General features: G+C 43.5%; 3 protein-coding genes across 10 annotated transcripts in view; 1 reads left to right on the top strand and 2 right to left on the bottom strand.

Annotated features, from left to right (window-relative positions):
* LOC110527046 (tetratricopeptide repeat protein 7A) overlaps positions 1–13,095 on the bottom strand; it is a 45,799-nt gene extending 32,704 nt beyond the window's left edge. For 4 of the 8 annotated variants that reach the window (XM_021608212.3, XM_021608213.3, XM_090237440.1 and 1 more), the window contains exons 1-10: positions 12,845–13,095; positions 9,522–9,685; positions 7,631–7,799; positions 3,506–3,636; positions 3,236–3,360; positions 2,833–2,911; positions 2,465–2,634; positions 1,459–1,522; positions 1,151–1,288; positions 478–561 (exon numbers count right to left, since the gene is read on the bottom strand). In XM_021608212.3, coding sequence (XP_021463887.1) covers positions 478–561; positions 1,151–1,288; positions 1,459–1,522; positions 2,465–2,634; positions 2,833–2,911; positions 3,236–3,360; positions 3,506–3,636; positions 7,631–7,799; positions 9,522–9,685; positions 12,845–12,977 — 1,257 coding nt within the window. In that variant the 5' untranslated portion in view covers positions 12,978–13,095. Of the gene's footprint in view, positions 1–476; positions 562–832; positions 1,289–1,458; positions 1,523–2,464; positions 2,635–2,832; positions 2,912–3,235; positions 3,361–3,505; positions 3,637–4,762; positions 4,903–7,630; positions 7,800–9,521; positions 9,686–12,844 lie in introns of those variants that run through there. The other 4 variants (XM_090237446.1, XM_021608225.3, XM_090237449.1 and 1 more) reach the window with 4 other exon arrangements.
* A 1,244-nt stretch (positions 13,096–14,339) lies between these two features.
* On the top strand, positions 14,340–17,504 carry mcfd2 (multiple coagulation factor deficiency 2, ER cargo receptor complex subunit). Its single transcript, XM_021608207.3, has 4 exons — positions 14,340–14,538; positions 15,024–15,207; positions 15,413–15,572; positions 15,703–17,504. Exons 2-4 carry the CDS (start codon positions 15,041–15,043, stop codon positions 15,832–15,834), a joined length of 459 nt encoding a protein of 152 aa, XP_021463882.1. The 5' UTR covers positions 14,340–14,538; positions 15,024–15,040; the 3' UTR covers positions 15,835–17,504.
* Positions 17,022–22,174, bottom strand: prop1 (PROP paired-like homeobox 1). The gene is made up of 3 exons (XM_021608196.3): positions 21,924–22,174; positions 20,966–21,189; positions 17,022–19,226 (listed from the first exon to the last, which is right to left on the bottom strand). Exons 1-3 carry the CDS (start codon positions 22,060–22,062, stop codon positions 18,828–18,830), a joined length of 762 nt encoding a protein of 253 aa, XP_021463871.1. The 5' UTR covers positions 22,063–22,174; the 3' UTR covers positions 17,022–18,827.
* Between the last annotated feature and the right edge of the window lie 2,707 nt (positions 22,175–24,881).

Below are 24,881 nucleotides of genomic sequence, written 5' to 3'. Positions count from 1 at the left end.
TCCATATAGAGTAACACAGATACGGATTCATATAGGCCATTCATCAATGCACTACAAACACTATCACACACACGGCTGGCCCTGAAAAAGAAGCGGATCTGATGACACTGAAGCCCCCCCCCCCATCCTTATAGGGAACAGACTATTTCCAGAGCTCTCCATTGATCTCCAGAGTCGCCTCGTCCTGCAGGCAGCCAGGCAAAGGAGGAGATCAATCCTCCTGTTTCACTCAGATTCCAGAACTTTCTATCTGTGTCACACTACTCATCATCTCCCAATGAGCGCTCGCTCAGTCAGCGCTATCGCACACGCAACCTCACAGCAACATTTAGAGGATGAGTGAGCCTATATGATTGCGAGCAGGTAGTGGTGCCAGTAGGATAGAAAGTGTGTGTGTGTGTGTGTGCGCGCGCTTGTGCGTGTGTCTGTGCATGTGAATGGTGGGGTATGTGTGAAAAGATACGACGATAAGCTCACCTTCCCACACGCCATGAGTGACAAGCCCAACTGGTGCCAGAGGTGGAACTCCTTAAACGAGAACTTCATGGCCCGCTCCAGGCACTGGAGAACACATACATACGTGCAGGCACACAAGACACGCACGCACACACGCATTTCAGCTCGCAGGGCAGACGTATCAACACACGTTGTTGAAGAAGAGTGAGGTTGAAGGTTGAGGGCTTGAGGTTAAGTTAAAGAGCTCTAACTAGCAAGCTCCACACTGTGACACCTATGAGAGGGAGGAAGTTAGCCAGGCAGACAGACATAGCCAGCGTCTATTGTTAGCTAGCCTAGTGGCGCCCTGCATGGCCCCACACGTGAGAGGGTTCACCTGTTTGCCAGTGCTCACTCTCATTCACCTGGAGAAAAATGGCTGCCAACCTGAATGCAAATAGAGAGAAGACTGGGTAAGCCAGAGAGACAGAGAATAAGAGAGAGAGAGAGAGAGAGGGGGGAGAAAGACAGAAAAGGATACAGAGAAAGACAGAGAAAGAGAGAGCACAAAACCCTGCTTGAAAGTATATGACACAACAAGGGGCATTACAAAGTTGCCAGGCAAGGGCTTTCCCTTCACACAGTCTAGAGCTAATTCTGTTGAAGTATCTCCTATCCTCCCTTTAGCCTCCAGTGTTTTTCGAGGCAGTCTCACCTCAGACAGCATGGCATACTGCCCCCTCCTGGCCATGCCGATGCTCAGCAGGTCGTAGACAGAGGTGGCGTCCTGCAGACTGGTCTCCTGCGCCTCCTTATGGTCGGGCGCTCGGCTGATGACTGCATCTCCGCTGGCCTATAGGGGGAAGAGTACAGATTCAGGATCAGATTCAACACAAGTCTGTTGCAATAGTAGGCCTATGAAGTGCCTCTAATCTGCTACAGTCCTTTCCTTTACCTGATTTGACGGGACCAGTGAAAGCTAGCCTTACACCTGTCAAAGCCTTTTTAAAATCAATGTCTCACCATGGATTCTGTGATGAGCAGCAGGAGGACTGCCTCCTCGACCACGTCCTGGGGACAGAAGACACTGCGAGGAGACACAGGAAATAGGAGCAGGAAGTGACGAGTAACGCAACAGCCCCATTTCGTTGGCTAGATCACGGGGAGTGTCCTGTTTCCACTCCACCTGCTGGTGGTGTAACACAACCCTCTGACCACCCCAACAGTATCACAGCACGCCGCTCTCTCGGGTGTCTCTCACCCGCACGTGCACAAAATGTGTAAGCACGTGTGTACCTCTCTTTTTTCCTCTGGCACATTCCCCATTCCTCCCACCAATCAGTTGAACCATCTCACTCTCTCTCTCTCCTTCGATCTCGACTGCTCTCTGGCTGATCCCCTGACGTACCGACTAAAGATAAAATTACAAGACACTATCAGGGCACTTCTAAAGGAGGAACCCTTGACAACGAATCGGGCATACAACAACAGCAACCTTATTTCCCAGAGTGCATTCTCCGTTCCTGCTCTTGTGCTCTCACTCACGCACATTGTTTGGGGCGCAGCATTCGATATCCTCTGAGGATGGCGCATACCAACAAGATCTTATATGAGATCCGCTGGAACAGCCAAAGGTAAGTCCCTGACAAAGCCTCTAAAAAACTCCACACAGGAAACACGAGTCCACAGAGTTCCGAGCCAATAGGAGTCAGACTGTGGTGAGATCAAGTCATGTTCCACGTGTGGGTTTTGTATGACCGGAATGGTGGACTGGGCCTCTAGGAAGGTCTGTCTTGTCGAAGCTCTGGGACTATTTAAGGTTCAACGGTTCAAGCAGGGTCACACACATCTCTCCCTGAATGGGAATGTGAGTTGATCTCTCAAGCCAGTGGTGAAGTTAAATGATTGAGCAATATCAGCGGAATAATGCAATTACACATGAACAGAAAAGAAAGGGTGGGGGGGGGGGGCAAGAGACAGAGGGAAAGAAAGAGAGGAAGGAAAAGAAGAAGAGAGGAGAGCTACAGACCTGTCAGTACTGTAGCGCTGAGGTGGTTTGGAGGAGGGGTAGATGGCGTCCTTCGGCCCGGCGTTCCCTTCTCTCTGCAGCCAGGCGGAGGGTGGGAGGGACATGGGGGCCCAGTAGCTGTCCTCACTCACCGAGCTCAGCAACACCTCAGCCAGCTTCCGCGCTGCAGCCTATGAGGCACATTAATTAAACATGCCATACAGCGCCCGGAAAATATAACTAGGGCACAACTAGGGCCAGGACTGTTTCCTGACTAAGTCAAGTCGCGTTGTCAGGAAAACCTCCAGGCCGTAAAGGTAAAATACATATACCGGTAGACAGCCAGTGATTCGTCCTGCTAACTAGGTGACAATGTGAGTCCTCCTCACCTTCCTGAAGCTCTGGGAGCCTCGAGACTCCACCACCCCGAGGACCCTACGCAGCTGGTGGGCTCCCTGGGCCAGGTGACTGACAGACAGATAAAACAGACAGAGACATGCAGACAGACAAAACAGACGGACAGACAGACAGGGTGTTCAGTGCCTAGGGCCTTGTTGGTCAGTGCCAGCAGCATAGCATGCTGCTCCATCTACGCATCAATGAGTGGCGCACCGGAGCTCAATCCCGCCACTACAAACAATGACTCTGTCCTATCTGAGGTGCAATACTGAAACCTACTGGTCAAAAACAAAAGTGCCACTTGCTGTGGCTGAAATCACAACGCACTGCTCCAGACAGGAAGAGAGCGAAGCTTCCACCATCTTTGACTGCTCTACCGGACCATTTACTCACCCCCTATGTAGCAGACACAGGTACGCGCTCTGTAGCGCCGCCTGCTGGAAGAAGCCCAGGTCAATGTCCAGTGGTGGAGGGGCCAAACTGGCCTTACCTAATTTAGAACTAGAGGTGACCACCATCTGCCAACACAGTAACAACTTCAGTTGGTAAACACATACACCAAGTGGTTTTGTGCCGCTTTGTATCATGAAATAACATGTATTATCTGCATTGGGGGTAAAAAAAAACACAAAAAAACAAGCAAAAACACACAGACACACGCACCTTATCGAGCTCTTGCAGGTAAACGAGAGCTGTGTCACAGGCCCTTAGGTAGCAGGACAGGCATTCCTCCTCTCGCTCAGACAGACGGACGCGGGAGGCAGCTGACACTGCCTGGTGGTCCAGGGACAGACCTGAGAGAGAGAGAGAGAGAGAGGGGAGAGAGAAATACAGAGAGATACAGAGGGATAAAGAAAGAAAGAAAGAAAGAAAGAAAGAAAGACATTTGACACAGAAAACAAATAGCACTGTTGCTTGTAGGAAGACGCCGGCTTGTTTTGTATGGATAATGTGTAATTTCGAGACAATGAGTGTATGGGAGGATGAGCTTGGGACAGATGGCCGGAGGGGGAATATGGTTATTAGTATAAATAAATAGAGTGAGACGAGACCTCCAGGATTGCAGGGAGGCAGGGAGGACACGACCAGACAACAGCCTTAATCAAATAAGGAGCAGCTGCCAATAGACAAGACCTCATCTAACAAATATTCCTATCTCATAACAGTAACAAAACAATATAATGGAAACCTTGGAAGGAGGTTGAGAAACTATGCAATGTCAAGCCCTGTACATAGCTGAGTGATCCCCATCAGATCTTCTCTTTAAGCATATTGGCTTGACTCTAGTACTATTCTACTAACATTACTTATAGTCCATTATGGTTTATTCAATGATAGACATCAACAAGGCTGCTTCATGAAATCTTCCCTTCAATCTAAGCAGCAGACACTGTGATGACGTTGACGTGTCTACGGCCAGGAAGCTATGACTGGTTTGAATGTAATGCATCTCATGATGATGATGTGACGCTTCTCAAACACAATTATCCAGACATGGACCAGCAGTGTGTTGTGTGTGACAATGTACAACGCCCTCTGTTTCACTGTGTGTGTGTGTGTGTGTGTGTGTGTGTGTGTGTGTGTGTGTGTGTGTGTGTGTGTGTTCATGTGGAAACTCTGCCTAACAGAACTCATAGTTCCAGTCCAACTATATATAGATGGTTCCCTAGAGACATCTTTACTGCATTACTTGGACTCAAATCTGAGTAAGTTCCCATTTGATTTGTAATCACTTCCAAGAGAAGTCTTAAACCAGGAAGTGATTTGAAGAACGAACAGACACAAAGACACACACACATAACAATACCTTTGGCAAGAGAATCAACGCATAGCAATCTGTCAAGTCAAATTTCCTCCCTCATGTAAATGATCACACGGCCAACGCTTCCTTTCTTTCACAGCCTAAAGGAGAAAACTCACCAGACCGATTGTCGGCCTGTATGGTAGGGGGGCCGTTCATTTGCCATTCATTCGCTTGCTGGCGGTTCGGTCTGTTATAGGGTCCTCCTGCCGGCACTCTGTTCAGAGGTGCTAAGTACTCTCGGCCGGTAGACACTCGACAATCTTACTGGTCTGTTCGTGCCTTTGGAGTAAAGATTTCACTACATTCATATCAACATACCTGAGATTACTGATCTCTCTAATCAAGCAAAGGTTTTATTTATTTATTATGATTGTATTCAGACACCCTAGAAAGGGCGACTTCTAAAACCATACACGGTTATAGTCATCACAGGCCTATAATAACTCCTACCATGGGGATTAGGAAATACAGTGCCTTGCGAAAGTATTCGCCCCCCTTGAACTTTGCGACCTATTGCCACATTTCAGGCTTCAAACATAAAGATATAAAACTGTGAAGAATCAACAACAAGTGGGACACAATCATGAAGTGGAACGACATTTATTGGATATTTCAAACTTTTTTAACAAATCAAAAACTGAAAAATTGGGCGTGCAAAATTATTCAGCCCCCTTAAGTTAATACTTTGTAGCGCCACCTTTTGCTGCGATTACAGCTGTAAGTCGCTTGGGGTATGTCTCTATCAGTTTTGCACATCGAGAGACTGACATTTTTTCCCATTCCTCCTTGCAAAACAGCTCGAGCTCAGTGAGGTTGGATGGAGAGCATTTGTGAACAGCAGTTTTCAGTTCTTTCCACAGATTCCCGATTGGATTCAGGTCTGGACTTTGACTTGGCCATTCTAACACCTGGATATGTTTATTTTTGAACCATTCCATTGTAGATTTTGCTTTATGTTTTGGATCATTGTCTTGTTGGAAGACAAATCTCCATCCCAGTCTCAGGTCTTTTGCAGACTCCATCAGGTTTTCTTCCAGAATGGTCCTGTATTTGGCTCCATCCATCTTCCCATCAATTTTAACCATCTTCCCTGTCCCTGCTGAAGAAAAGCAGGCCCAAACCATGATGCTGCCACCACCATGTTTGACAGTGGGGATGGTGTGTTCAGCTGTGTTGCTTTTACGCCAAACATAACGTTTTGCATTGTTGCCAAAAAGTTCAATTTTGGTTTCATCTGACCAGAGCACCTTCTTCCACATGTTTGGTGTGTCTCCCAGGTGGCTTGTGGCAAACTTTAAACAACACTTTTTATGGATATCTTTAAGAAATGGCTTTCTTCTTGCCACTCTTCCATAACGGCCAGATTTGTGCAATATACGACTGATTGTTGTCCTATGGACAGAGTCTCCCACCTCAGCTGTAGATCTCTGCAGTTCATCCAGAGTGATCATGGGCTTCTTGGCTGCATCTCTGATCAGTCTTCTCCTTGTATGAGCTGAAAGTTTAGAGGGACGGCCAGGTCTTGGTAGATTTGCAGTGGTCTGATACTCCTTCCATTTCAATATTATCGCTTGCACAGTGCTCCTTGGGATGTTTAAAGCTTGGGAAATCTTTTTGTATCCAAATCCGGCTTTAAACTTCTTCGCAATAGTATCTCGGACCTGCCTGGTGTGTTCCTCGTTCTTTATGATGCTCTCTGCGCTTTTAACGGACCTCTGAGACTATCACAGTGCAGGTGCATTTATACGGACACTTGATTACACACAGGTGGATTGTATTTATCATCATTAGTCATTTAGGTCAACATTGGATCATTCAGAGATCCTCACTGAACTTCTGGAGAGAGTTTGCTGCACTGAAAGTAAAGGGGCTGAATAATTTTGCACCCCCAATTGTTCAGTTTTTGATTTGTTAAAAAAGTTTGAAATATCCAATAAATGTCGTTCCACTTCATGATTGTGTCCCACTTGTTGTTGATTCTTCACAAAAAAATACAGTTTTATATCTTTATGTTTGAAGCCTGAAATGTGGCAAAAGGTCGCAAAGTTCAAGGGGGCCGAATACTTTCGCAAGGCACTGTAGATCATTAAGTACATTTATGCACAGTGCTGTTCAACTTGAGTGTTTTTCAGGGAAACGTGCTAGTCTGCAGGCTTTGGCTGTCTCTTTGTCTAAATCGTGGGAGAGAGAGTAATGCCAGTATGCAAATCATATTTGAGATCCATGTAATCATTACACAGTACAGACGGAGACTAAAACCAGATACCTGATTGAAATAATCATCATTTGTAGCTCTGGGCTTGTAATTATAAAGCGTTTCATAGTAGGTGTGGTGATCTAGGATCAGTTTTGCTATGTAGATTATAATGAATGGACAGAGGGGGGACCTGATCCTAGATCAGCACTCCTACTCAGATACTTTATGAAAATAGGCCCTGGTCCTTCCTTTAGTTTGTGCATTGAGTGTTCATGGATGGGCAACTGGCGCCTGCAGGCCGCACAATTTTGAAGGCCCTCGGATCAATTGGCTGACAGCCGTGGTATATCAGACCGTATACCACGGGTATGACAAAACATTTACTCTTACTGATCTAATTTAAGATGGTAACCAGCTTAAAATAGCAATAACGCATCTCAGGGTATGGTATATGGCCAATATACCATGGCTATGGGCTATATCCAGGCACTCTGCGTTGCGTCGTGCTTAAGAACAGCCCTTAGCTGTGGTATATTGGCCATATACCACACTCCCTTGGGCATTACTGCTTAAGTAATAATGATGAGTTCAGCTTTTTTTGTGGCCCTCACCCCCATCAAAGTTGCACATCCCTGATATAGGTCATATTCAGGTCAACATTTCAGGTAACACAGAATGCTTAGTCTGTCTTCTAAAAAATTTCCATAACTAAATACCACACCGGTTAAACATTATGCGTTTTCCATATATCATACCACCCAGTATTTGCTTATGAAAGGATTGGTACCTTTGATGACAAAGGCCTCTGCGAGCAGACGCAGGTGGTAGACGGGCTGCTCGTCCCCCGTCAGCTCGTCTATGCCCACCCTTGCACACATGCCCTGGGCATCACGGTAATGACCCTGGACATAGTGTATTTTGGCCATCAGGAGAAGAGCCTCGTTCAAGTGCCTGGGCTATGTGGGGACATACAGAGAGAGAGAGACACAACACGATGGCTGTTTCGAGAGGCTAAGTGAAGGGTAACAGAGAAAACAGGTACATACTGTATACAATGCATTCGGAAAATATTCAGAACCCTGCCCTTTCCCACTTTTGTTACATTACAGCCTTATTCTAAAATTGATTTTAAAAATTAGAATAATCCTTGTCAATCTACAACCAATACCCTATAATGACAAAGCAAAAACAGTTTTTTTTGTTTTTTTGGTCATTTATAAAAGATACAAATTAGAAATACCTTATTTACATAAGTATTCAGACCTTTTGCTATGAGACTCGAAATTGAGCTCAAGTGCATCCTGTTTCAATTGATCATCTTTACCTGTGGTAAATTCAATTGATTGGACATTTGGAAAGGTACACACCTGCCTATATAAGATCCCACAGTTGACAGTAAATGTCAGAGCAAAAATCAAGCCATGAGGTCGAAGGAATTGTCCCTAGTGCTCCGAGAGAGGATTGTGTCGAGGCACAGATCTGGGGAAGGGTACCTTAAACATTTCAATAGCATTGAAGGTCCCCAAGGACACAGTGGCCTCCATCATTCTTAAATGAAAGAAGTTTGGAACCACCAAGACTCTTCCTAGAGCTGGCTGCCTGGCCAAACGGAGCAATCAGGGGAGAAGGGCCTTGGTCAGGGAGGTGACCAAGAACCCGATGGTCACTCTGACAGAGCTCCAGAGTTCCTCTGTGGAGATGGGAGAACTGTCCAGAAGGACAACAATCTCTGCAGAACTCCACCAATCAGGCCTTTATGGTTCAGTGGCAAGATGGAATCCACTCCTCAATAAAAGGCACATGACAGCCCGCTTGGAGTTTGTCAAAAGGCACCCAAAGGACTGTCAGACCATGAGAAACAATATTCTCTGGTCTGAAGAAACCAACATTGAACTCTTTAGCCTGAATGCCAAGTGTCACGTATGGAGGAAACCTGGCACCATCCCTACGGTGAAGAATGATGGTGGCAGCATCATTCTGTGGGGATGTTTTTCAGTGACAGGGACTGGGAGACTAGTCAGGATCAAGGGAAAGATGAACGAAGCAAAGTATAGCGAGATCCTTGATGAAAACCTGCTCCAGAGCGCTAAGGACCTCAGACTGGGGCAAAGTTTCACCTTCCAACAGGACAATGACCCTAAGCACACAGCCAAAACAAAGAAAGGAGTGGCTTTGGAACAAGTCTTTGAATGTCCTTGATTGGCCCAGCCAGAGTCCGATCGAACATCTCTGGAGAAACCTGAAAACAGCTGTGCAGCATTGCTCCCCATCCAATTTGACAGAGGTTGAGAGGATCTGCAGAGTCCCCAAATACAGGTGTGCCAAGCTTGTAGCGTCATACCCAAGAAGACACAAGGCTGTAAACGCTGTCAAAGGTGCTTCAATAAAGTACTGAGTAAAGGGTCTGAATACTTATGTAAATGTGATATTTCAGTATTTCTAAAAACCTGTTTACGCTTTGTCATTATGGGCTATTGTGTGTAAATTGATGAGGAAAAAACAATATAATCAATTTTAGAATAAGATTGTAACGTAACAAAATGTGGAAAAATGCACTGTATAAAGAATAGACTGACTGGAAACATGGTGAAACAAGTTAACGAGATAGAAAGCTAAGTAGAATAGGAGGAAGTAAGATGTAGAGGGAGGTGACACAGAGGGGAGATGCTCAGACTGACCCCCAGGAGCCCCCTGCTCAGGATGGAGTTGAGGTAGCCCTTTGACCGGGACAGTTTGGGCTGGTTGATGTCCGTCAAAGGCGTAGCATTGCGTAACAGCCTCAGGTTGTCCTGCAGACACTCCTCCAGCAGGGCCTCTGCCAATAACAGCGTCCCGTAGTCATCTGGAGGAGGGCACAGGGAAATAGGACAGAATTCAGAGTAGTGAAAGGGGTTGGTGGGCTGAGTGCAGAGTGGGAGTCCATGGTCAGGGGTCAGCTGCTTTGGGACACAAAATAAACCCAGCCCAATCCATCATAGCATAATTTCCCACAAGCCCCTGAGAGAAGGGAGAAAAAAACACCAGGGGAGCCTAAAACTGAAGTCACTGGATGGCAATAAAAGTAACTTGCAAACACTCCTCTCCCGTCTCTGGTGGTGTGTTCTGACACCAAGTCTGTGACTGGAGTATACAGTGCCTTGCGAAAGTATTCGGCCCCCTTGAACTTTGCGACCTTTTGTCACATTTCAGGCTTCAAACATAAAGATATAAAACTATATTTTTTTGTGAAGAATCAACAACAAGTGGGACACAATCATGAAGTGGAACGACATTTATTGGATATTTTAAACTTTTTTAACAAATCAAAAACTGAAAAAGTGGGCGTGCAAAATTATTCAGCCCCTTTACTTTCAGTGCAGCAAACTCTCTCCAGAAGTTCAGTGAGGATCTCTGAATGATCCAATGTTGATCTAAATGACTAATGATGATAAATACAATCCACCTGTGTGTAATCAAGTCTCCGTATAAATGCACCTGCACTGTGATAGTCTCAGAGGTCCGTTAAAAGCGCAGAGAGCATCATGAAGAACAAGGAACACACCAGGCAGGTCCGAGGTACTGTTGTGAAGAAGTTTAAAGCCGGATTTGGATACAAAAAGATTTCCCAAGCTTTAAACATACCAAGGAGCACTGTGCAAGCGATAATATTGAAATGGAAGGAGTATCAGACCACTGCAAATCTACCAAGACCTGGCCGTCCCTCTAAACTTTCAGCTCATACAAGGAGAAGACTGATCAGAGATGCAGCCAAGAGGCCCATGATCACTCTGGATGAACTGCAGAGATCTACAGCTGAGGTGGGAGACTCTGTCCATAGGACAACAATCAGTCGTATATTGCACAAATCTGGCCTTTATGGAAGAGTGGCAAGAAGAAAGCCATTTCTTAAAGATATCCATAAAAAGTGTCGTTTAAAGTTTGCCACAAGCCACCTGGGAGACACACCAAACATGTGTGGTCAGATGAAACCAAAATTGAACTTTTTGGCAACAATGCAAAATGTTATGTTTGGCGTAAAAGCAACACAGCTGAACACACCATCCCCACTGTCAAACATGGTGGTGGCAGCATCATGGTTTGGGCCTGCTTTTCTTCAACAGGGACAGGGAAGATGGTTAAAATTGATGGGAAGATGGATGGAGCCAAATACAGGGCCATTCTGGAAGAAAACCTGATGGAGTCTGCAAAAGACCTGAGACTGGGACGGAGATTTGTCTTCCAACAAGACAATGATCCAAAACATAAAGCAAAATCTACAATGGAATGGTTCAAAAATAAACATATCCAGGTGTTAGAATGGCCAAGTCAAAGTCCAGACCTGAATCCAATCGAGAATCTGTGGAAAGAACTGAAAACTGCTGTTCACAAATGCTCTCCATCCAACCTCACTGAGCTTGAGCTGTTTTGCAAGGAGGAATGAGAACAAATGTCAGTCTCTCGATGTGCAAAACTGATAGAGACATACCCCAAGCGACTTACAGCTGTAATCGCAGCAAAAGGTGGCGCTACAAAGTATTAACTTAAGGGGGCTGAATAATTTTGCACGCCCAATTTTTCAGTTTTTGATTTGTTAAAAAAGTTTGAAATATCCAATAAATGTCGTTCCACTTCATGATTGTGTCCCACTTGTTGTTGATTCTTCTCAAAAAAATACAGTTTTATATCTTTATGTTTGAAGCCTGAAATGTGGCAAAAGGTCGCAAAGTTCAAGGGGGCCGAATACTTTCGCAAGGCACTGTACATTATCTTCAGCACACTGTTCTGATCTCAAAACGTCCTGGTCAGAGACTGATCGTGATTTCACCCTGGTCTTGAATTGCAACTTGTAGTCGGCACCGACAGATAGGGCAGCTCTGCTTCTAGCTCCTAAGTAACTTTGCAGTATTCTTTTTTTTTGTGTGTGTGTTATTTCTTACATTATTAGCCCAGATTTTTGGTGGGGCCATCACTAGCCGCCTTCCACCCGGTTACGCAACCCTGCACCTTAGAGGCTGCTGCCCTATATACACTGGCCACTTTAATAATGGAACACTAGTCACTTTAAAAATATTTAAATAATGTTTACACACTGCTTTACTCATCTCATATCTATACTGTATTCTATTCTACTGTATTTTAGTCAATGCCACTCCGGCACTGCTCGATCTAATATTTCTATATTTCTAAATTCCATTCTTTTACTTTTAGATTTGTATGTATTGTTGTGAATTGTTAGATATTACTGCACTGTTGGAGCTAGAAACACAAGCATTTCACTTATAATTTTTTTTAACAACTAGGGACAGTGTTGTTGCAAAATCAAGAATGGCAAAACTATGGGCAAACTGTCAACATCAAGACAGACTTTAACAGAAGACCAGCTAGGGATGACTTGAATTCTACAAACTCTGGCATAACACATTTAGAAGTTCTGTACACCTGCAGGCATGGTGAAAACAGTCTCAGGTGGGCAGTGGAAGTTCCATCTGGCTGATCAAATGACATCAAATGACAAGATTTGGTCATTAACACAATAACAGTGACACGCAGGAAGGTCGTGAGCCATGTCACCTTACCCCATGTTTACTTTAACGACATGAGGTGAGTAGCTACATTTGGCTACCCACTTCAGACTGAGTACACAGTAGATTTGAATATATAGACTGCACTCCTGGTGAATGTGCTTGAGTGGTGTGTTATAATACATGGAAAATAATTTTTTAAAATGAACAAATTACAGTGATAGTGACAATCAGATAATACATTTTCACTACAATATATTCTGTGTTTTAAACATTGTCCATTGAGAGGTGTAATGTAGTTGTTCGAATTGTAAGCTACTGCAGTTTGGGCATACCTAAAGCTGTTAGTTTTCATTGTTTGCAGAGTAAGCGCTTACTTGCAGAGTACAAAGTCCAACTCATGCGGAACTATTGCCATCCCTGTCTGGACATGTGACAAAAACTTAGTCAGGAAAAAGAAACCTATACCAGAATCCAACAGGTAGTTAGTTATCACTCACCGTCTTCGTGAAATCTGGCGGCCACGAGTTGCTCTACGATAGTGGGTATCTTGTCCCACTGGCACTCTGCTCTGTAGCGGTCGATCTCCGCTTCCAGACGGTATTGCGAGAAAGAGACCCTATTGGATGCCATGCCCGCTCTAGATCCCGATCTGTCTCGGTGAACGTACTCCCCTGATACCCGGGGAGTAACTGCGGACTGGCGAACAAATCATGAATAAAGTGTAATGCCATCTATGAGCATGTGCGGCTGCCCGAACGTCCCTCCTCATTAACATTTTGGGTGGACATGTCAAAATATTATGTAATCATCATTTATTCTTAAATACCAATCAGTCAATGTGGACTAGCACACACAATTAAAAAAAGCAATGCTGTTAACGAGTTGTATACCAACTCAGAGGCTACTGTAGGACAGGTGCTTCAGTTTGAGGATGAGATTGGGAGATTTGTGTGTACTTTTGCAGATTCAGATTTGTTTATTTTTCATAATAACAATTTAATGAAGTAGCTTATGATTGCTTTATAGCCAGTCAACATATAATAGTCTACACACCTAAACTATTTTAGGGGGAAAATCAATTCTTGTAGAATTATTATTTTTCTTTACCCTACATTGTAATACTGTAGAAGCAACACATTAGCTAGCCTATAGGCTGCTGAAAACGTTTTGCTTTGAAGTGCCTTTTGCCCTAGATAACCGTCCTAGATTTCCCTTCAAAAGCTTTCCCTAACTAGATCAATTCCTGGGATTAGCGCTAATAGCCCACTAGAGTGCAGAGGGTATAGATACAACAGTAAAGTTCAAACTGTGGATCTAAGAGACGCACAGGTGGCAAGTTATTATTCCGGATTTTTACCGCAGTGTATGTCCAATCCCTCAATAAATCCTAAATAGGCTACTGTATTTAAAAGGTCAATTGTCAACTATTTTCATTGCCCAACTTTCAGGTTTTGTGGCTCAAGGTAGCTAGGCCTACACCTGCCATATGGTCTGCTCAGACAATTCATCATTGTATGGTAACGCGTGACTATGAGGGTCTCAGCTGTTGAAAAACCATTGGCAAAGAATGTAACACTGTACATGTTACAAACGGAATACAAAAATGTACACATATAATTGGCGAGTGCCTTATTAGGGAGAACGTGGTGGGGCAAACAATTATCTGAATGACTATTTGTCAAGAATACAATACATTATTTAATAGACCTTGACATGATGGTAGAACACATTTTTGATGGCATAGTTTCCCAGGACGGCTGCTAAATCGGTCTTTCACAAAAACATTGGAAAACGACAGCTCGAAACACTTGACTCGCTACACAGCAAACTAATGTTTAGGTCAGGATAAGTTTCTATTGGTAATCCACCGTCAAATATTCGGAAAATAGATTTGGTGGCTTCATTTTCCCTATGAAAGGTTGATATTTGCTTGTCAAATGTGTTTACTTAACAAATTCAACGAAATACCCAGTGAACAACTACATTCACATTCCTGTTTTGCACAGGTGTCTGGGTTTGGCTACCTCACGCCTACAAATCTCTGACGCAAAATGCCGATATCCAATCAGAATTTAGCTGTCGTGTCCGTGAGTTGAAAGGTGACTACGGCTCACAGTAATGCCCAAAAAGGTTGAAGAAAATACATGTAGTTAATTTACAAGCGAACTATTCCAAGTCTGTTTGTCAACTGGTGAGTATGCATTTTAATCATTCATATCGCTGCAGCTCCATTACGGTGTGCTTGTTATCACCAAATGAATGATCTTGCTAAACTAACTGATGTTCTTAAACCAACTAAGTGCAAGTATTATTAACTTTAGCCAGCCATGTGTCTATCAACAACATCACTAGCTAGATTGAAATTCTGAACTGTACATATAATAACATATCACTGAAAACAATGAAGCTTTTTATTGCCAGAAAATATTTCAAGTCCATTTGATCAATCTTCTGATTCTTCTGCCACGTATGTGTTTCCAAAAGTTAACATATGGGCTCATAGATGGATCACCTATTTCTAGTAAAAGCTCTTGCCATTCAGTGACGAGCGACACTGGCTGTTCTGTGCCTTCACCTTGCTTGCAACCATTGTTCATATTATTCAGCTTTGATGAACTTTGTTGTTAAAATGATGTCCCTTGCTCACGCTCTCTGTCTGTGTCTGTATCTGTGTAGTTACTGTACAGCCCAGAATGGTGTTAAGAGTAAGTAGCAAGAGGAGCGTGGTGTGGGGCTGGCTACTCCTGGTCTCCTGCTTTCTGCTGTCTGTTCGTTCACATGAGCAGGCAGCCCACGAACACCCACCGGAGAGTCACCGTCCTAACATGCACCTGGACAAGAACATGGTCCATGACAGAGAGTGAGTAAAGGGTTGTGTTCATTAGGATCCTCCGCTCTTTAATGCTTTGCAACAGAAGAAGTACAGATGGATAGATAGATAGATAGTAATCCTATCTATCTATCTATCTAAATAGTTTGCTCTATTCCAAGCTTTACCGATCATTTGGCGGACAATGTGTGCATGCTTAATGCACTGAGCAGTGTCTCTCCTATGTCCTCTTAAGACACATCATGGAGCATCTGGAAGGTGTGATTGACAAGCCGGAGTCGGATATGTCGCCGCAGGAGCTGCAGTTGCACTACTTTAAGATGCACGACTATGATGGCAACAACTTACTGGATGGGCTGGAGTTGGCCACAGCCATCACTCATGTGCACAAAGAGGTATGTGTGAAAGGAAAAACATAATGTAAAAAATAAATAAAAAGATATTATCAGCCAATGATGCCACATACTGTATGTACTTTATTCATCTACACACTCATGCACTTCCATGTTTCCACATTTTCTGCAGGAAAAAGGAGAGGATAGCCAGCCTATGAAAGAGGAGGACCTCACAAGCCTTATAGATGATGTTCTGAGGGACAATGACAAAAACAACGACGGGTACATAGACTACGCCGAGTTTGCCAGGTCTCTGGAGTAGAGGAGAGACGGTGCCTAACTATTGGGGTCTGGCTCCGTGCACTGCACACCACCACACCACTTTCTCCACCACACAACGTTAATTTACCTGAGCCGGTGTCCATGTCTCACGCTCTCTGTGGGGCTATCACTATCCTTCATCCGTCCAGACAGCATCTATACCAGAGGTGGGCAAACGTCTTGGCTTGAGGGCCACATTGGGATTTTTCGAAATTCAACGGAGGGTCACACAGATTTTGTTTTGACCAATTTTTGTTTGTCAAAACTTATTTGCGGGTCAGAAAAAGGGCAGTCATTTGAAACTATTTAGGTCCGTTATCATTTCTACATACTTTCTATCTAGTTTTAGAAGTTCAAGTGTGACCTGCAGTTTTTAACCCCCGTCCCCCAAAACAAAATAAATGGGTTTTACTCAAAACTCCTGTGGGCCAGATTGAAAGGTTTGCCCAGCCCTGATATATATACACAGTAGATTATTCAATTATTACTGTAATTATTAAACTGCCAATTGTGTCTACTGTATGCTAGCAACTAAACTAGTTCAGTCATGTTAGAATGAAATTCTTGAGCAGGTATTTACCTAAGTGCTGCTTTGCTGTATAAAATCCAGGATTATGGACCAAAGGTTTTGATATTTATGCATCCAATCATGTTAGGCCATTTATGACAACTGCCTGTGGTCCTTAACTTTAAGAGTGGCCTTTACTACTACTGCACCATTCTTGTACTATTTACTCATAGTGGGAATGTTACAGCCCGGATGCAGTATACTGTACCACAGAGTATGTGGGAGTGTGGGAATGGCAAAGCAGGTCTGGAGGATTTGTCTGACGCTCAGAAACGAGCCATGAACAGGCCTGCTTTCAGTTGGAACAAAATGGAAGACAGTGTTTAGAAACGGAGGCGGTAATACCTGGGCTAAGTCCTACTGCTCATTCTTGTTTTCAAAAACGCTTTCTCCCATTTGTTCGAACCGAATGCGACTCAGGTAACATAAAAGCCACACTTGGTACGGGTTTGGTTCTGGTCAGACACAGTTAATCACAAATCATTTTTCTGCTGATCCACACGTACTTTACATCCCTTACATAGTCTGTTACCCACCAACCTGAACGCACAATTCGGCTTACAGCAGGGCTGATACTTGAGATGAACAGAATCCAAATTTTAATACAGAAGATGTGTTGTGGTGCGCATTGTGATTTCTTCATCACTGGATTCACTTTGACTTATAGCACAGTGAGACCTCTGGGTGACAGGAATACTGAAGGGTTAACTTAATTGTACAGATGTGCTATAAGTAGAATGCAGGGTTATGTTGCTATAAATGCTATTGAAGTAATGATGTTACATTATGTGTAGTTAGACCACACTTGATTCTTTCCAATTGAGCTCCATTGCTGTCAAACAGTTACAGATCATTAGGTTACCAGGTCTTTATGCTATAAGGCCCAGGTCTATATTCAACCCATTTATAATACTTCCAAATGAATACTGAAACTTTATTTGTTACAAAAGAGTTCTAATTTCATCATTCAGTGAGGTTGTTCGGTGAATACAGGTTACTTGAATAGAAATGTGTTATTAAAATCTATAAAATGACAAGAGTAGTAGACACATGCAACTGTGTTGTCTTTGTAATATGCTGCAATAAACAAATATATGAATGTCTTCTCTTTTGTTTTATGTTGAATATGTCTCAGTGGCATTCGCATACTGCAGCCTTCTTGAGTGCATGTTAGTGCAGATCTGTCTGAGGTGTAGGTTATGATAATTAGCAGATACCCATAGACTTTGCGCTAACGCTAGTTAGCATCTTCCTTCAAACCTCACGCAGAGATAAAAATGGTTCATTTGACTCTGGGGAAAGGGCCTCCTTGCCAAAATCCTCAAGTATCCCTTTAAGTCAAAAGTGTAACTCGGCCACTCAAGAATATACTCTGTCTTCTTGGTAAGCAACTCCGGTGTAGATTTGGCCTTGTGTATTAGGTTATTGTCCTGCTGAAAGGGAAATGCACCTTATTGTCTGGAAAGCAGAATGAACCAGATTTCCGTCTAGGATTTGGCCTGTGCTTAGCTCCATTCCATAATTTTTTTTATCCTGTAAAACTCCCCAGTTCTTAATGATTACAAGCATACCCATAACATGATGCAGCCATCACTATGCATGAAAATATGGAGAGTGGTACTCAGTAATGTATGGTATTGGATTTGCCCCAAACATAACCATTTGTATTCAGGACAAAGAGTCCATGTGACTTGTTAAGCACATTCTTACTCCTGAACTTATTTAGGCTTGCCATAATAGTGGTTGAATGCTTATTGACTCAAAACATTTCAGCTTTTCATTTTGAACAAATTTGTCAGAATATTTAAAAACATAATTCCACTATGACATGGGGTCGTGTGTGTAGTAGGCCAGTGACAAAAACAAATCTATAAATACATTTTAAATTCACACAATTTGAAAAAGTCAAGGGGTGTGAATGCTTTCTGAAGGCACTGTACGAAATGGATGACGTTGTATACAATTGTGGGGACCCGTTTTGACTTGTGAACGCTACTTTCAAATCTACTGGCTGAAATGATACAAAACCTTTCTAGCATCAATTTAACATTTAAACAAACAAATCACTCCCAATACACACTACTTTATTTACTGTGAAAATATAAAAGGCGTTAGAAAGATGTATAGTATATATTTCAGACCATCTATATGGATAATTCAAGACTACCCGCAAATGTCTTTCTCTCAGTTAGGCTACCCTGAACTTTCAAGAAAACATGCAACGTCAGGTATTCAATGGGAGAAGGAGTTTAGTCATTCTCACTATTCTCTAAATTCTTCCTGTTCTCTAGTTACTAGCTATCACTGTATAGATACAAAAAACTATATTTTGTCATCTAATCTAAGGTGCAATGAATAACTGTTAGTTGTTCGAGACACAGCCTATAAGAGCTTGTCTACTTCCCGACGTAGAAGTTACTCTTTCTTTAGTTCCAGTGAGAGCCAGGGTCTAGAGCAGGCATGGAGGTCAGGGAGAACACAGGTGTGGCCAGGTTGCTGGGTGGGGCTCCAATGTTCCGTAGTGGGCTGTACCACTCCTCGTGCTGGCGGGGGGGTTGTGGCTCTGGTGGGACTGTGGGGCAGGAACACTGGCTGGCTGAGCCTGGGTGGTGGGAGTGGGAGTAACCACCTGAGGGCAGCATAGAAGGGAACCGGGGGATATGGTGAGCCAGGGAGTGAGGGTAGTACTGACGGGTCAACCCTGTGGACTGAACACACATGCTGCCCAACAGTGCCCCGTGCCCTGGCATCATGGCCATTGGCAAAAGCTTCTGAGACGCACGCTCCTGCCTGCGGTATTTGGCACGGCGATTTTGGAACCATACCTGTGAAATACAATAAAAAATTAACTTAACTGGGTTGAATTTGAGATTTAACCATTTTATAGGACAATGGATAGTAAGTACAGTGGGGCAAAAAAGTATTTAGTCAGCCACCAATTGTGCAAGTTCTCCCACTTAAAAAGATGAGAGAGGCCTGTAATTTTCATCATAGGTACACTTCAACTATGACAGACAAAATGAGAAAAAAAATCCAGAAAATCACATTGTAGGATTTTTAATGAATTTATTTGCAAATTATGGTGGAAAATAAGTATTAGGTCAATAACAAAAGTTTATTTCAATACTTTGTTATATACCCTTTGTTGGCAATGACAGAGGTCAAACGTTTTATGTAAGTCTTCACAAGGTTTTCACACACTGTTGCTGGTATTTTCAACTCCCTCCAAAGATTTTCTATGGGGTTGAGATCTGGAGACTGGCTAGGCCACTTCAGGACCTTGAAATGCTTCTTACGAAGCCACTCCTTCGTTGCCCGGGCGGTGTGTTTGGGATCATTTTCATGCTGAAAGACCCAGCCACGTTTCATCTTCAATGCCCTTGCTGATGGAAGGAGGTTTTCACTCAAAATCTCACGATACATGGCCCCATTCATTCTTTCCTTTACACGGATCAGTCGTCCTGGTCCCTTTGCAGAAAAACAGTCCCAATGCATGATGTTTCCACCCCCATGCTTCACAATAGGTATGGTGTTCTTTGGATGCAACTCAGCACTCTTTGTCCTCCAAACACAACGAGTTGAGTTTTTACGAAAAAGTTATATTTTGGTTTCATCTGACCATATATCATTCTCCCAATCTTCTTCTTGATCATCCAAATGCTCTCTAGCAAACTTCAGACGGGCCTGGACATGTACTGGCTTAAGCAGGGGGACATGTCTGGCACTGCAGGATTTGAGTCTCTGGCAGCGTAGTGTGTTACTGATGGTAGGCTTTGTTACTTTGGTCCCAGCTCTCTGCAGGTCATTCACTAGGTCCCCCCGTGTGGTTCTGGGATTTTTGCTCACCGTTCTTGTGATTATTTTGACCCCACGGGGTGAGATCTTGCGTGGAGCCCCAGATCGAGGGAGATTATCAGTGGTCTTGTATGTCTTCCATTTCCTAGTAATTGCTCCCACAGTTGATTTCTTCAAACCAAGCTGCTTACCTATTGCAGATTCAGTCTTCCCAGCCTGGTGCAGGTCTACAATTTTGTTTCTGGTGTCCTTTGACAGCTCTTTGGTCTTGGCCATAGTGGAGTTCGGAATGTGACTGTTTGAGGTTGTGGACAGGTGTCTTTTATACTGATAACAAGTTCAAACAGGTGCCATTAATACAGGTAACGAGTGGAGGACAGAGGAGCCTCTTAAAGAAGAAGTTACAGGTCTGTGAGAGCCAGAAATCTTGCTTGTTTTTAGGTGACCATATACTTATTTTCCACCATAATTTGCAAATAAATTAATAAAAAATCATACAATGTGATTTTCTGGATTTTTTCTTTCTCATTTTTGCTGTCATAGTTGAAGTGTACCTAAAATTACAGGCCTCTCTCATCTTTTTAAGTGGGAGAACTTGCACAATTAGTGGCTGACTAAATACTTTTTTTGCCCCACTGTATGTCATGGCCTTTCCTTTGTAAATGAAAACTGTTTGAGTTAGACATTGCAATTATTATCAACTTTCCCACCCAGGATAAAAAATGTATGAAATCCCGGTGTACGGATAAATAGGCCCAAGCCCACTGACCTGTATGCGTGCCTCATTGAGTTTGGTGAGCCGCGCTAGTTCCTCACGGCAGTAGATGTCGGGGTAGTGGTTCTGTCCAAACGCCATCTCCAGCTGGTCCAGCTGCTTGTGACTGAAGGTGGTGCGATGGCGCCTGCGCGCTGGGGATGGGTAGGCTCTCCCACGCCTGCTGAGGCCTAGGGCCATACTGTCAAATGGGCCTTTTCTGGCTGGGCTGCCCACATCTGTAGGCGGGATAAGAATAGGTTGAGTGGGTGAGGACTTTGAATTGAACAGTAAATTGTGGCTGAGTTTCTTGATTATGCTCTAGTTCACCTTTCATGAGGTAGGCTGGCCAGGCCTATAAACCTACTTGTGTTTCACGTTCACCACATAGGAAGTCACCCAAATTTGTGAGGACACATTTCACTGATGAATGTCCTTTTAAAAAAAAAATAGGGATTACATGACTTTATCTTTCCCATCAACCTCGAGCAACCTAATAGCCACGAGGCTTTGCTGACCAAATTCAATCTCGTGAGAAAGAGATACCAGAGACATGGGGATTTGACCGAGATTAAGTTAACAATAGCTAACAGTGACTAATTTGTCAAATTGGTTGACATAGTTGACTGGCTGTTCACATTACGCTGGATGGCAAACAGACATAAGGAACAGGGAACTGGCCAAAATAGTATTTTATATTTTACATTTCTGTTTGTTTGTTATTCTTTCAATCATTTTCCTCAAAGTCTAGAAATATAAAGGACTTACATTTTCCAGTACATTTTCATATAAATATTTGAATGAAAACAATTGGCTAATACTACAACATTAACTCATGATATTTACACTTAAATCATGAAGATATAAATTAAAGGCCTACAACCATGTATAATTTGTTATTAATAACGTAACTTCAGCATACAATTTTGACTGATACAATAGAATTTTGACAGAAAATAGCATTTGGACTAACCTGCGCTGGAGCTGACGATGGTAATATCAGAGTACATCTCTGCACGCTGCTGCTGACTCTTGACACCATCCACGGGTGACTTAACCTGGGCCATCTTCACAGGTGTGGTCTGTGATGCTACAGTCAGGAACGCTAGCATACATTGAGCTACCTGTTGCTTTTCCCACCGTGTCTAGCCGTGACATCACATGCCATTCCCACCCACCTCTACATTTACCTGGCTATGGCTTTCCTCAAGTATCTTCTCAGGTCACGTAAGGTCACAAAAGGTCATGGGCTACAAGATTTACTCAAGGCAGACCGAAAGTGACAAAGTGCTCACTGAGTCACAAGAATTAAAGCATTATGCTTGTCTATGGGATTGATTCCATTGAAAATGATGTTCATAGAAAATGTCTATCCTGTATTCTAATTTATCATGTTTATTCTTTATATGCAATCGAGCATAATACCATAATCTACCTTGGATTTAAAAAAGGATGTGTGCATTCATTCACTTCTTTACAATATTACTGAAGTGCAAGTAGGACATATAAAACAAACTAAGTGACATTTTCTGAGTGAAATTGCAATGGTGCCTATGTCCACTAGGTGGCAACACAACCTTTACCGTCTGTCCATGAGCGTGTGCTAGGGAGACTGCTCTTTGGTACAGATTCGTCTCCCTCCCCAGCACACTCTCCTGTCCTCTCTCATCCTGACTTATTAGGCTGTAGGTAAAACATTACAGTTTCATAGCTACGTCTCTGTCTTTCTTTCAACATGTTATCTCAAACGACCCTACTCCCTTCCGTTCGTTTTATTTGGTTCAACTCAAATGTTTTCTCATGGGAATTGAGCTGGTATGACAGTGTTGGCAGTCATTCCCATGATGCTAAACTCGGCGCAGGCCAGTGCAGAAGAATGGCCTTTTCACATGAGTGGACACTGGGCAGAGTCCCAAATATACCCAAGTCATGACAGGGGGGCATGTAGGCCGATTCAGCAACTTTTAGTGGGCAAGCGATGTCAATTTATACTCAGCGAAAGAAATTATACTTTACATTTATATGGTATGGGCCATCACAGGAGCTGTACAGGTGTGTCTGTGTGTACACGTACAAGAGAGTCTTCAAGTAGCACATCCCCATTTAACCTGCTTGTTTAATGGTGTCATCATTGGACATTTGATCTCACCTCCATGTGATGTTGTCATCCTCGTCAAAGCACTTATTAATAAGAGTCAGAAACATAACATCTGAGGAGGTGACATGTAAGGGTGTAGTAGGGACTAGGGATTGTTTGTATTCCCAGAAAAAAAGGGTAACACTTCATAGCCTGCAGGAATAATGCATTATGTTGCAGTTATAATGCATTGTACAACTTGCAATAAGCGTGCATGACCCCCTGTGAGGTTTTATACACTGCTCATGATACCTGGATTATGAAACCCACTGAATACCTGATCAGCTTTCGCATGGAAAAGCTCTTGTTGAATTGCCCAAAAAATCCATGTTAGAATGAATAAACTTCAAGATCTTATCTTGACAATGTCCCTTTCCTTGTTCAAATGTCTCTTTATGTAAAAAGGCCTCATTTGATTCCTTGGATTTAAAAAAGGATGTGTGCATTCATTGTCTCTGAGGACATAATGATGCCTGAGCCTCCTCTCACCATCATGTATGTCTGTGCTCTACAGATCCCACATTGATCTTTCCTGTTCCCAACCACTGGCCTAAACAACTGACTCAATTTGCCTATGTATCCGCTCACCTGCCCGTCAATCCGTCTGTCTCTCACTCTCTCTCGCAGTGCATGCTGGGAGTTTTTGGAGTTCGAGTGTTTGGTGTGGAAGGCTCTGTCCTAACTAACTTTCTTGATTCTGTCCTTGGTCTTTTCTTTCAATTTTATTTTCTGTGGTGGAGGGTTAATGCACTATTTGTTTTAGCGGTATGCACAGGTTTTTTTCAAAGTTAGGGTGGAAGAGGATAGAGTTAGTTTCCTGGGGTTTGGAAGGTGTGGTGTGTGCGATGGCTTCTCAGTCTAGCCCGGAGGATGTCGTTGCGACATGGATTCAGGTGTGTTCCTGAGAATGGAGTGAAAGTGGAGGAGGTTCTGCTTGCAGTCGGTGAACAGGTAGGAGCTGAATTTATACATTCCGCTTCTAGAATGAACAAAGCTGTGGTTGTGTTCATGCAAAGAGCAAATTTGGTTGGTAGGCTAATTGCTAGTGGAATATTTGTACGGGGTGTGTTGGTGCCAATTTCACCTCTTTCTACCCCTTCGACAAGGGTGGTAGTTGCAAATTTGCCTCCGTTCATTACGGATGATCCCAATCAGGAAAGAGCTGAGTCGTTTTGGTAAGTGTGCTAGCGGTTTTCGTGTACTGTCGGCAGGTTTTCAGACAGATGCCATTAAGCACGTTGTTTCATTCCGGAGGCAAGTGTTTGTGTTTCTGAATAACAATGAGCAACAGCTAAATGTGCATTTTAAAGTGAAGCATGGGGAGGGCTCTACGTAGGGCTCTACGCAGGGTTTGCTAGCACAGATAGTCTACAGTGTTTTGAGTGTGAGGATTTGGGGTATAAGAGCTTTGCGTGCCCACATAAAGGCCGTAGACAAGGTGAGGGCACAAGCGCCAGTGGGAGAAATCGAGGTCAACGTGTAGGGGGCATTGAGATGCAGACAGCAGAGGCTGGGCCTAGTCATGTCAGGGATGGTGGTGTAGATGAGTCTGGGCCTAGTCACGGGGCGGCAGGGTAGCCTAGTGGTTAGAACGTTGGATTAGTAACCGGAAGGTTGCAAGATCAAACCCCCGAGCTGACAAGGTACAAATCTGTCGTTCTGCCCCCGAACAGGCAATTAACCCACTGTTCCTAGGCTGTCATTGAAAATAAGAATTTGTTCTTAACTGACTTGCCTGGTTAAATAAATAAATAAAAAATGTAAAAAAGAGATGGTGTGGTAGCTGAGGCTGGG

This window comes from Oncorhynchus mykiss, chromosome 1, assembly GCF_057628025.1.
Source record: "Oncorhynchus mykiss isolate SJ-2025 chromosome 1, ASM5762802v1, whole genome shotgun sequence".
NCBI classification, from domain to species: Eukaryota; Metazoa; Chordata; class Actinopteri; order Salmoniformes; family Salmonidae; genus Oncorhynchus; species Oncorhynchus mykiss.
The sequence above is the reverse complement of the archived record's forward strand: the minus strand, read 5'-3'. Positions and strand labels throughout refer to the sequence as shown.

Bases quoted from the DNA above. Each gene is read 5' to 3' on its own strand.
- prop1 (XM_021608196.3), bottom strand. From the start codon at position 22,062: ATGCTAGCGTTCCTGACTGTAGCATCACAGACCACACCTGTGAAGATG. The intron at 21,190-21,923 runs GTTAGTCCAAAT...TCCCGCCTACAG, and splicing joins CATCGTCAGCTCCAGCGCAG to ATGTGGGCAGCCCAGCCAGA. The intron at 19,227-20,965 runs GTCAGTGGGCTT...TGTATTTCACAG, and splicing joins TCAATGAGGCACGCATACAG to GTATGGTTCCAAAATCGCCG.
- mcfd2 (XM_021608207.3), top strand. From the start codon at position 15,041: ATGGTGTTAAGAGTAAGTAGCAAGAGGAGCGTGGTGTGGGGCTGGCTA. The intron at 15,208-15,412 runs GTGAGTAAAGGG...TGTCCTCTTAAG, and splicing joins AACATGGTCCATGACAGAGA to ACACATCATGGAGCATCTGG. The intron at 15,573-15,702 runs GTATGTGTGAAA...CATTTTCTGCAG, and splicing joins TCACTCATGTGCACAAAGAG to GAAAAAGGAGAGGATAGCCA.